This window comes from Anser brachyrhynchus, assembly GCF_964034855.1.
Source record: "Anser brachyrhynchus genome assembly, chromosome: 15".
Classification (NCBI taxonomy): Eukaryota; Metazoa; Chordata; class Aves; order Anseriformes; family Anatidae; genus Anser; species Anser brachyrhynchus.
Window position 1 is genome coordinate 11,764,953 of NC_137733.1, and position 13,330 is coordinate 11,778,282.

The 13,330-nt window shown below is 40.7% G+C and overlaps 1 protein-coding gene across 5 annotated transcripts in view; it reads right to left on the reverse strand.

Annotated features, from left to right (window-relative positions):
* PRKAR1B (protein kinase cAMP-dependent type I regulatory subunit beta) overlaps positions 1–13,330 on the reverse strand; it is a 101,615-nt gene that overhangs the window by 7,276 nt on the left and 81,009 nt on the right. For all 5 annotated transcript variants that reach the window (XM_080556715.1, XM_080556714.1, XM_080556712.1 and 2 more), the window contains exon 9: positions 13,068–13,189. In XM_080556715.1, coding sequence (XP_080412841.1) covers positions 13,068–13,189 — 122 coding nt within the window. The remainder of the gene's footprint in view (positions 1–13,067; positions 13,190–13,330) is intronic.

Consider the following 13,330-nt stretch of genomic DNA (forward strand, 5'->3'; position numbering starts at 1 on the left):
CAGGCATCTTATTGCAAAAACAACAAGAGTAGCAGTTCCAACAGCAATGCGCCATCACCACCTCTCTGCCATCCTCACCCCACGCACCTGCTCACTCCCTCTGTAACGCTTCTGTCACAGCGCTGAGAGTATTTATTCCTGTCTTTCAAATGCATCAGCAGTTTGTTTTGTAAAAATTTACGGCTTAGATACAGCAGCATAATTTAAGATATAAAAAAATAAGTTAAGGTTTATAATCCATGAGCTCCCATCCTCTCCAAAGTAATAAGATTTTGATAGATGTTTCATTTTCAAACTATCAGACTGTAGGGATGAGTTGGACATCCTACAGTGGCCCACCTGGATCAACATGAAGATTCCCATGACTGATCCTGCATGTCCTTGTAAGCACCAAGTGCTACAGGAGCCCTATCTTTATATTTAATTATGAATCCTGTAGCCAGGAGTTGGCCTAAGTAGCCTGGCTATAAAAGGCAAGTGGTCCACAAGAAGGTCAAAGGGGAAATCCTGTAGTTTTTCCTCTATTCCAGCAGAGGAAGCTCTGTGGATCAGATGGGATCCCCCCTGTGCTGGCAGGGAAGTGTCCTGGGTACCACTGGGTAGGGTGGACTGTGCAGGGTGGCCCCTTACCAGAGGCTGGGGATGGGCAGGGAAATGAGCCCAGCTTTTTTTAACTTTTTGGTTTAAAAGTCACTCTTGTTAATGTTCTATTTCCACCAGTCAAAGCTTCCACTTTAAAGATAAAGCAATCAGTAAAAAATATAGTGAGGCTCCATCTGTGATAACAGACACATTTATTGTTATTAAAATTGAAGAATGGTTATTTACTCTGATAATTGGATGCAACGTCAATGTCTATGTCCTTTTAATACACTAAGTACACAAATTAAAATTCTACATCTTGAAGAAAATAATTTTAATGTTTATAAGCAGGAATCTACTATTTTTATTACCATTTCCATTTTTATTTTTTACTTTTTCACTTATTTTTTAAAGTAAAGCATGGCAGACAGTTTTTTTCTCCATGTCCTCAATGTTGCACTTCTACCCTAGTTTTGAGCTTAGAATGCTTTTCTAGCTTATTTCATTTTCCTCTGCACAATCCACTAGAAAAGAGCCATGCAGTAGTTTTTCTATAGAATTAGTGATGAAAAAGGTCAGGCCTATCCATCTGTTATTGCTATTAACTCCATCAATTTCTATTATGAACATACCTTTGCTCTTTCTCACTTTGTTAATCCACACACTCCATAATTCACACATTCAAAAGATAACTTTCCCTTCACTCCCCAGCAACACAAGCCCTCATTATATGCTGCTATTAAATCTGCGCTAAGTTATGACAAAAGACGAAGGAAGAGTCTGTGCAGTGGTATAAAACGTTCCTATACACACGGCGAATCACACGGGACTCAATGTGAGGACTCCTACTGGTTTTACTGGAAGCAATAGCAGATATGAAATGAATTAAAAGATCTTTCACACAGTGTGAATCTGTGATTATTTTATTTGATTGCAGGCAAGACAAGGTTTGTGGAAGTAATATCTTTTATTAGACCAACTAGCTAGAAAAAAAGAGAAATGCTTTTGGGCACACATGCCTTTCTTTGAGTTGTCTATTTCTCCAGATAAATCTAATAAAAGATACCATTTTCCTACCTACAAACACTGCCCAGGCAATGTTCTTACACTGCCATAGGTACAACGACGATAAGCTACACAACCATATCTGCCTACTTACTGGTTCAGGCACGCAATTAAATCACCCATAGAGCACCTCCAAATCATTAGCTTAAATTAAGAAGGGCCAAATGCTCCTGATGCTACAAAAATCCTGAAAATAACAGTTGCCTAGTGGATCTGTGAGACCTGCTGAGGTCTGTCAGCTCATGTTTCACCCTCCACTTTAAAAATGATCATTTAAATCAAATTGTCTGTCTTTGATGTGAAACCTTAAACAACTTTGATCCAGTTTGGCAAACTTTACTTTTATGACTGTCATTTATGGTGTGCCTGTTATATTGGCTGTTTAGTAAGTAAGGTCTACAAGAACAGCCCCCAGGTTTGCATTAAGTGAAAAAGTGCTTGTTGTTTGGTTTCCTTATCTGCAGCAAATGAATTCTTTTCTCCATCCATTAGGGACCTCTGTAGATTACAGTGAGAGAAGAGACAATGCCCAAGTCAGAAACATGATCTGCTGCCAGCTTTTGAAAACAAATACAAAATATTTTGCACATTTGGTCTTTTTAATTCAGTTGCAACTCTCGAAATGTTGAGTGCCACTGATTTCAGCAGATATTCAGAAAGCCAGCACCTTGGGAGTATCTTTAAGATTTAACAGTGCTACATCAAATGAACTCAAAGGGCAGCATTATGGTAATAATGGGAGCATGGGGGTACCCCTATGACCTCCTTGAGAGAGAGCAGTGCCGTAGAAAATGCCCTGATACTGCAACAACTCCAGTGACAATGTACATGATTATCATAATGTAATCATCATAACTTTATAACATTAATTCATCATATTTTTTATTGGCCTTAATTGCCAACAACACTAATGTGGGCTGCAATTCAGCAAAGGTGGGAAGCAAATGTTACTTCCCAGCTGGCACGGATCCTATACGTGAGCTCTACAGCCATGCTTGACACTAAACAATACGCAGTTCGCCATGTCTACCAGCTGTATCACACCTGCATAGGACTACCGTATGTATATCGAAGCTTCCATTGCTTCTGCTGTCTAGGCACATTTATGTTGGTTTAGGAATAACATCCACACCCGAGAGAGAGGAACAAAGCTGTCTAGAGCAGTCACCAAAATAGCGACAAACATAAAGGTACTTTTAAAAATGACAATCAATCATAAACCAAGTGTAGCTTAAACCAGCAGAAACAACTGAGCCACAGGGCATTTCCTAGGGATATACAAGAGGCCAGGGTTAAGGCCCAGACATGACTACACCCAGCCAGTCATTAATCACCAGGAAATGCCTTTGCCTTGATCATTTACTATTTAAAATTGTAGACATTTGACATGGGAAGGCCTTTTAGATCATTCTGTTCATCCTCCTATTGCGGTATCTCAGGCAATCTTTCCCTTCGGTATTTCTTTAAGGCAGCCTGCATGAAAGTTGTCCTGTACCTATATGTACTCCCCTTGAAGTAAAAGAAACATTATTAGATGGAACAAGACAAGATTCAGGCAGAGACCAATAAACACAGTGCAAAGCCAAAAGAAGCAGACTATTGCACGAAGTGTACTTTGCCTCATGCGTGGAGGTGAAACAGTGGTTTTGCACAAAGAATTAAAAAATTGGGATTTTTTTCATAAAGACTTTTTTTGTTGAAAGGCTTTTCAAAATCAAAACTTTAAGCTTTGTAGTCTTTTGACCTCAAAATGTTGCCCTTTAGACGCATAGCTAGGATCTCTCAGGAGTCCGACAGAGGCACCTACAAGTGCTGGGAGCCTCAAGACTTCATCGAGAGTCCAAAAAGCAAGGGAGCAGCGCGGAGCAGGGCATGTCACGGTGGCCTCTGAGCCTCCCAGACTCGGGGCCGTGGTAGTCCCATGCCTCCTTCCCAAATCACCAGCTGCCAACTGGCACTGGGAAGCCTGGGAGCAAGGGGACGGTGACACAGGGGTGACGATAGCAGCTCTTAGACATGGGAGGAGCCCCTTGCCTGGGGTGTAATCCTCTGTGGCTAGTTATCCTGGCTTTGTGCCCAGCTGCTGCTGGCAGAAAGCTGGGAAGCGGCTGCACCACAGTCTGGACTTTGGGGTCCATCTGCATTTTTATCTTCACTCTGTTCTAGAATTCTAGTTTCCCCTTCTACTATATATTCAGTCCACCTGCTGCAGTGGTGACACAATGCAGATCTGCTCAGTCAAGGTGGGCTCCGATGCTGGGTTTTAATGAATCATCTCAGGGATACTTGGCCTTGACTAATCAGTAGCTTCTGTGGGAAAACAACTGAATTAATATTCATCCCGGTGCCAGATTTTAAAGACTGTCTGTGCCAAGCGCTGTGGATTATTGGCAACAATGCACTGTTTTCCTCCCTCTGACATGTCAGCGTACAAAGCAATAAAAGTCACAAAGGAAAAAAAATGTTGCATTTTAGAGATTCTTTCTTTCTACAAAGCTAGCCATTATCTTTACTCTCTCTGAAGCCAGGAAATGTCCACTGAGTCAACATAAAAGTGACTCTATAATGGGTTATTCATCAACTGTTCATATTTGTGACTGACCTTACAGTTATCATGTCCTGGAAGCAGACAGTGCTGCCTGCTACCACCTACAGAATGGGCAGTGTTGAATGCAAGGGAGAGAAAACACGAAAACAGTGCTGAACCTCCTTCACCCTGCCCGCGAAATCCTTTCTGGTGAAAATCGTTTTTAGCTGTTAATGTTGTTTTACGGCCCAATTACTCCTACCACCATCTGCTTCTTTGTGAAAACATTCTGTAGATACTGAAGTAACCAGACCAAGCAAAAGTCTGAGACAGACATCATAATTAAAGTCTCATAACTAATGCTGTGACCAGGGCTGGGCTGGCAGCTGTGGCCAGCTAGGGCAACAGCTTCAGAGCAAGAAGCAAAACTTGGAGTAAACTGGGGGAAGAGGAAACGGGAGTTTATCATGGAGATCATAATGTTCGTGGTCATGTTGAGAAAGTACTTTGAAACCAGGCTTGTGAGCTCAGTCTTCAATGCCAAAAGAGTTTATAAGGATCCTGAGAATCTCCTGAAAACCTTAAGGAGTAAGCAGCCTGGGCTGCTCTCCATACTCACACAGAGGCATTTCATTACCTGGGAACCTCCGCTGCTTCCGCAGACTTCCACGGTAGCAAGACTCTACTGAACAAGACTAAAGAGAGAAGACTCAAAACCAAAACCATGCCTTAAAGCAAGTGTTACGTACACAGAAAGTCACAGTTGGTTCTGAACACAAAGAAAACCTAGCACTGATTTTTATGAAAATTCAAATGGAGCACACAAGTACTAAGCATGAAATTGCCAATTATTAACACTGGGTTTTACATCTTTGCGCAGCAAACCATCTCCCATTTTCTGCATATCCTATAGTGCTAAGAGGGCAGGGTGTGGCTGAATTTCCAGCTAAAACTTACATTTTACGGGTTTACAAATCAGATGTTTTAAATTACAACTGAATGAGACTGAAGACTCCTACACAAGCTGTCATGTCAGAAATGAACTGGGGAAACATTCATATGCATTTTTTTGCACCGAGTGTAGTATGTGCAAAGAGAGGTTATGAAAACTACTTTTAAACCTTTGAGAACAGGACTGCTGCGCTGCCTCTTCCTCATGTTTTTGCTTTAAGATGTAAGTTTACCAGTGTCCCAGTGAGAAGGAGTAACACAGAAAGTCCTGCATGTACCTCATGATGCTGGCATAAGCAATGTTCTCAGTCGCAGTGTCCTGGAAGACCACTAGCATATCACTCCTCAGCTGCCATTTTAGCCCTTTGGGACTGCTGATAGCATCATTCCTGGGATGGCTTTTATTTTACAGCTAAGGATCAGCAGTTCTAGGGCTACTTTCCAAGAGAAGACAAATCCTTTGAACTAGGTAGCCAAAGACACTGCAAATATTCCTTCAGCCAGTAAATAATCTTGGGTTTTTATTATTTGCCAACCTTTGATTTATGAAGGACTATTATACAAAAACAAGGGAAGAAACAAACAAATTTCAGTCAGCAACACAAAGTGCAAACGACTTCCACATAAGCTGCAGTAGAAGAGCGCACCCATCATTTTGGGGCAGTAAAATTTAATGTAAAGGAAAAAGAACAGTCAGTTGGTGCAGCAGCCTGGGATTCTGGCTACAGAGTTCACATTTCTTCTTTGCCTTAGGCCTTCTGTGAGCAAAAGCAAGAAGACCCAGACCTTCAAGGCACCTAATTCCCACTGATATTTTTCAGCAGGAATGAAGAACTGTCTTAATTCTTGTGCCCATGCTTCAGATCGTAACATGGAGCTTGCTTCACGCACCTCATCACGCAGGTGTAGCGAGCATCAACTCCATGAAGTTCATGAGATGTTCAAGTAAGACCAATAGATAAGTAAGATAAAATGAGTAGGTAAAAAGGTTACATACATTATATACCACAGTAATTATGGCTCTCAAAATTATTTGGTCATATGCTTACAGAAAGCCACATGAATTTGCCAATCCAGGCGAGAATTTTCTTTCCATAACTAAATGTTGGCTGGGGATGCTGCTTTTACATTGTTTTCCTATCCATCAGACTTCTTTTTAAAATGTTTCATTTTTATAATATGAAAACTAAACTGAATGGGGTTGGAGAACGATGATGCAAAAGGACTTAATTCTGACTGTGGACTAGAGATTGAGTCATGACTGGGTTTGACAGTACTTTTTTAACCATACATTTTTAAACTATTATACATTATTCTCCAATCTCTGGGTTCATAGCAACTCAGAGAATTTACATACAGTTGTCCTGGTTTCTGCCACAAATGAGGAACAAAATCTGCAAAGTTCTAAAATAGACTAGAAATATTGGCTAATCTGAAATCTCACAAAAATGTTAAGAAAATGATCCAGCATACATCACTTCTGTGGTTTCAGATTTTGCAGAATTTACAGGAGGTGCCTGCATTGCCATGGTTATTACTGGGGCTAGAGAAAGAGTTGGAAGGACCAAAAGCTGCAGTCACTGACAGGTCCTCCCATTGCTGGTGGGAGCAAGAAGTGGAGCAGCCAGTTGCTTACTATGAAATTTTGGCCCTTTCTAACAGAGGAGAGATAAGGATACACTCAAGACTGCATATATATGCAGCCTGATCCACTGCTCACAGAAGTCAAATTTAAAGCAAATCCAACCAGAGATGAACTAAGCGAGCATTTCAGTCACTCTGACACAGCAAAACACATCACCTCCATCCCCAGGCAGGATGGCACCCAATCGCACACCTACCTTTTTATCTTTGACATCAGCTGGCCATTAAAAATGCCATCCTGAACGCCGATCAACTTTGATGCAGGGCCAATGGAAGCGCTATTGTTTGAGCACAGCCAGGTGATATCAACAAAATTGAGTCTACCGTTCCTGTAAGAGCTCTACAGAAAACAATGTCTCCACAGATGAAAATAAGCAAAGAACAGAGCCCTCAGTGACTGCTGGCTCTGCTTAGTAGGTATATTTTGTTTATGAGGCGTATTAGGAGCTGCTGCAGACTGCCTTTAACAAACATACCTGGTATCAACAAAATCCTGGTAACACTAAGCAATTCGGATTGTAGCCTTTGAAACTCCTTTTCTAGACAACATTCATCTTCCTAATTAATAATTAATCACACTGTGTTTTTAAAGAGATTATCAGGTGTGATAGCAGAGTGTGCCTAAGGCAGTGACTTCATTAACCATACGGAAGAAGTTTACTTTGTAGTTCTCCTGCCTGTTGTAGGGGTAGTTGCCAAAGGGGTCTCTCTTGGGTTAGAATGTCAAAGAGCAACAATTTAAAGCAGGAAACAATTGGGCTATTATTTTTCTTTTTTCTTTCTTTCTTTCTTTCTTTTCTTCCTTGAAGAGCTTTTAAATCATAAATCTTCAGATGCTTCTTGTGCAATTTAAGACTCAAGTCTACTTTTCCTACAAAAAGGCCCAATTCTGTAAGGAGCAGAGTGCCCTTCCTAGCTAGCCCAAGGATCTTCCTCCGCTTCTTCACGTTACCATGCTACAAAGAGTTTACAAACACTGTTCCACCTAACGAGGCTTTGAACTGTTTTTGTGCAGAGGCCCTCCACAGCATGCCAAGACTGTCAGCAGGGTTGGAAACACTGATTTCACCTACAGGACAGTATCTCAAGCATGCTTTCAGCAGTCACAATAACTCACAGTGGATCCTGCCCAGACTGGAGCCAGTTAGTGGCCCTGACTTGAAATGTCAACAGCAGCATGACAACTAGCAGCTCCCCCAGGAATCACAGCGCTGTTTTGAATGTGATCAGCACTACTCTTGGCTGGATCAATAATTATTAGCAATCCATTTGACTGATTTCTACCAGTCAGGCAGCTCTCTGCACTAGTTTTGGAAGGATTTCTGCACTGTCAGTGAAAATTTTCTCTTATTTTCCAATCTTGCTATTCCCATTCCCTGGTTTCAGTACTAGTGGATGCTTAATACATTTTCCCGTGAAGCTTTTACTCACCTTTATGGAGTGTCATTAGGATTACTCCCACTGATGTGGAAACAGAGGCCCAGGGTGGGTAACAGTCTGCCCACAGGCTGCACTGATAATACAAGTAAGCCTGAAAATCAGAGGCCCTGACTGCCTCCTTTCTAGCCACCAGGAAAACAATAAAGAACACAAATCCCAAGCCTTTTTTCAGTGCTTTTCACAAAGGACTTATAGAGGAGGCTGGAACTACCCACTGTCACTAACACTAATCTACAATTAAAAATACTAGGTTTTAAAATGTTTTAAAATAAAAATTCTAATGTGAAACTGCTTGATACAATGGGTCCATTTCTCCTTGAATTTTCTCCTGCCAATTATCTTCTATTTTTAGTTCTTTTATTTTTAGGCTGCTGCATGTTATTGCTGGGCAGCTCAACCAGCTATTAATTGGAAATGTTTTGCTTCTCATGCAGTTTTATTTCTTTGCTTTATGCACCACTTAAACCAAACTGTCCTCTGAGGAGATGACAGGCTACGGACAGCACATTTAAAGGACAGTTACAAGCTGTCCTCCATGGGCACAGCGGGGCATTATCATAACAATTTTGCTGTTTTCCCCTCCCACACCTGCACACGTTTGCATCCGTGTGTGCATTTTCCTTAAGCCATGTCAAACTTTTTGGAGAATTGGGGCCATCTGGCAGCACTTCAGCAACCAGTCAGGCACAGTGAGCTCTCAGAATGCAACTGATATTAAAAGACTCCCCGAGCACATTCAGCGGAGTCCCATGACAATAACTGTGTGTCGTATATGGTGCTTAGCAGTGAGAAGTAGATCCAAGTGATCTGACACAGGGAGGGGTGGGAGCTGGAAAACCCAGCAGGGCACTTCACGGCTGCAGATCCCAGCATTTTTGCTAGCTGCATTATGGACTTTTCTCCGAGGTGCAGTGCCACCAAGCCAAGTTTGAAGCTGAAGTTATAGAATGGTACATGATCCTAACCTCTATTTTTAATACTATTGTCACTACCTTGTTCAGTAACCTAGACAACAGCAAAAAACTCGGTTCTTTCCAGTTTCATAGAACTACCACACTAGTCTGAGCTGCTGCTCGAACTGAAGTCAGTGGCAAAACACGAGTTGGGGAAAAAAATCAGCCCTAGTTCAAATGGCATTTCATTTAAAGGGACGTAACATTTTCTGGGATATTTAACTCTGCAAAGCTCACATGCCTTTGCAAGCTACCACTTTAAAATGCTAGCTAAAAATATTTGCTTTATCTGAAGTCAGATGAATAAATCCTCCCTACCGTTGGTTACACAGTGTGGCAGTGTACAATACAACTGCAAATGTATTTGTTAGAAACTGTACATCTGTTATGATTTACGCTTGCCAAAATATAATTCTTTATGGCAACAATTGTTTCATGGTGCTTAAAGTTTTTCACCTCTGTGCCAGGAATCTCATATGGGATAATTCCATGACCTTGGAATCCAACAGATACATTCCACATCTGTCTGGTCTGGGAAAGCCCGAGTTTGTTGTGTGAAAAGCATAGTGGGAAAATAAAACCTGGAAATATCTGAAAATACAGAAACTGCAGGGCTGCTTCTTTTTTCTTTTCTTAATTACCAGTTTCAAGTGCAGTAAATCAACCTCACAAAAGTGGTTATTTTGCTTTTGTAAGCATGCATTCACTTCTGATCCTATCTTCAAATTAAGGAGTATGGTATAAACATTAAAATAATTCTATCACTGGAAAAAATAGCAGCCTTTAAATATTTAAACTAAATCTTGTTGAAGGCTGCTTAACATTTGAATGAAAAAACACCCAGCCAACTTACTGGTAAACATCTTACTGCTGCCTGTGAAGACTCAGCATGGCAGAAAAAATCTTGCAGTCCTTAAAAAAATCTCAGGGTAATACTCTTCTCATCGGATTTTTAACAAAAAATGACCACAAACAGCACTGTGAGCAGTGGACTTTACAAGCCTGGTTTCCTGTGGCTCTTCCCCATGCGTATTTTGTGTTATTCTAATAATTTGGCTGAGCTCATGCTGCAGCCTTTGCCTCCACGTAGCATTTTCATGCATACAGCCTGCAACTCAAACAGCCTGCACCCTACCATGATCTGCGCAACACTGGAGGCAGATGCTGTACAGAAAGCCATGAAAAAGGTTATACTAAGAAAAAAAGGGAAAAGGTTAATCTGCTTGTTTGATAGAAAGGGGAAACTAAATACTCTTATCCGTACTAACCAGGATGATATTCCTCGTTTAAATCAGGAGCTGCTTTTCTGATCAATCTGGAAGTCTCCCTTTAAAAAGGTGTTTAATGGTTGCACTTCAGTCTGCCTGAATGTGCCAGTTCACTTGTAGGCTGTTTCCTCCTGCAGAACCAGTATACTTAAAAGATAGCATCCCATAGGATGTCGCAGAGGAAGGCAGCATTGCAGGCTAACCACAAATAAGCAATTTACGAAGTTCGCAGAAAACTGTGCTACCAATTTAAAATCTGTGAGTCCTGGGTGTCTTTGAGAACCTTTTATGATAGGAGTCACAAGATCCCACTCGGAACCTGTATTTGTGATGCTGGTGATCTCTCTAGTTGCACTACAGGCTTACAAATTGGTAACTGATTTGTTTAAGGCATGTCATGAATAACCACGTTTTATAATAAATAAGAATCCTGCCCAAAAATTCTGTGGGAAAGTTCAGCTTTGTACTACTGGACATACTGTACTCCAAAGGAAGCTGCATTCTGGTGACATATGAAATGGTTTCTGCACACGTAGCAGCCAAACAAATTAGCTATATTTGTAGTGTTCTGGATTATAAGGCCACAAACATCAATAAATATATGAAAGAAGCTAATGACTTTTCAACATGTTGTGACAACAAACCAGCCAAAATTAATTTCAACCAAAGTTTGTGGAATAAAGTATTCCTGGTGGCTTCATCAGCAATCCTGCAGACAAATTGAACATCAAAGATGCAAACTCCTGTCAAATCAGGTTTAAAATATAAACCTTAAACTATATGTGAGCAGGCAAAAATACTACTGCAGCACAAGAAATAATTGATACTGGATGTTCATTCTTTAATGTAGAAAAATACAGGCAATTTCTAAAGTAAGAAACTATGCTAGATTTATAGTGGATGGCTGAGGTGAGCAGATACTTTATGATTACACAGTACACAGTGCTAATACTTTTCTACCCATTCAAGTCTTAACAGCTGTTCCTTCTAGAGGGAGAGAATAATGGCCCTCAGTAGTTCTTTAGCAAGCTGCCAATTTTCCACATGGGTTTTGATGGCTAAGAAAATCAGGTTTTCCTAGTCTCATGCTGCTGCAAGGAATAACAAGACACCTAGTAACTCTCGTAGGAATAAAAATCCCATATTTCTAAAGGAGCAAATTATTTCCTATATTTTTCTTGTATAATAAAAAAATTATTAATGAAAAAAATCCCTATCTAGTATCTAGTCTGGTTTTATTCTCACACTATTGATTTGAAGGCTCATCACAGTTAAAGTTCCTCAAGTGTGTAGCTGTGCACTATGCAGGTGCAGTTATTTCAGAAGAGAAACTATGTTCATAAATCAAATATGTATTTCAGCACCAGCATCCAACACTCAAGAGGGAAGAAAGAATGGAATTTTAAGTATCATATATTGATTATGAACCAAATTTTGGCTGCCTTGGATAGAGGCAACTGTTCAAAAATTCACAGATAAGTAGCAAGCAAAGGAAAACCTGTTGGCCTCTAAGCCATTTGGAATGGATGCTGTACAAGCCCTTTACCGTTTGTGTGGGGCATGGTCTCTTTCCTCCTAAAATCACATCACAACACAGCAGTCTGATGGAACCAGAGACGCATTCTGTGTACATACAACTACCTCCCAAGGCAACACAATGACACCAGTTTCATTACATCCATCTAACCCATCTCCCACTGGTAGGAATTCAGATTACCAGCACCCCTTGTGCTGCCATCACTGCCTTGTTGCTGGTCATGTAACATCTGGCCTGAGATGTGCATTTGAACTGTCACCACAAGGACATACATCAGCCACTCCCAGTCTATATATTTGGGTATGAACACTCACAGCTGGCACTGAAAACCATGCCCCAAACTCCTACTTCAATACGTACACGGTCATATCCTAACGCTGGCTTGTTAGCCTTAATCTGAGTCTCTCTAATACCTTTTTATAACTTGTTACATCACAGTGTCTAAGTATTTGTGTGAGATACTGAAGACCCAAATATTTATGTCAGAGAGGGAGGAAAAATCCCATCAGCATCTGTTTGCAGAAGTGAAACAGTGGAACTGAAGTGTCAGATAATCTCCCAAAAAGATGTCAGTATTTTCAGCTGCCTGACAGATCTGTCTGCTTGTGTGAGAGTAAACAAGAAAATGGCTCAGCCATTTGGACTGAATTTAAGGCAAAACAAAGAACAAATTATCTATTTTCAGATCAGGTCTCCTGCTCCATTCTACAGATGTTCATCGTGATTTCCCCTGTAAGTCCCTTTGGGAACAAAGATCAATGCACTGTGTGCCTGGCCAGCCTTGTTAAAGTACTGGCAATCTGGAACAAAAGCAAAATTAAGTAGAAAAGAAACCTTCAAACAGTACAGACACTAGACACATCTCAAAACTCCATGTCTTACATTTTCCTGGAAACTAGGGAATGTCCTCCTCCACTCATGTAAGGTATTTCCACAAAACTGTTGTCTGAATTCATATGAATTTTGAGTAATTCTCCTGGTTTGAGTGGAATTAGTTCATCTTGCTGAAGCAAGAGATTAAACTGAAACCAAATGTCTTTAATAATAAGTCTTAATCTTTACCAGGAAAAGACACAGTTTTATCAGGATGCCAAACTTACCTCTGTAATAATGAAAAAGTCGTCACCAGGCTCTCCCTGCACAACAATTTTTTCTCCATCTTCAAACTGGACAGGTTCCAGTGCATCAGCCACTGTCAGCCGCTCCCATTTGTCCAGGGACTCTAAAGTATTGAAGATCATAAAACTTTATTATAAAAAGATTCTTACTTTGGCTGAAGATTCATATCTAAACTGACAGCTCCGATATGCCTGGTTTTGTTACAAAAGAAACATTTCTCTCATCCACGTGCTTTGCACGAACT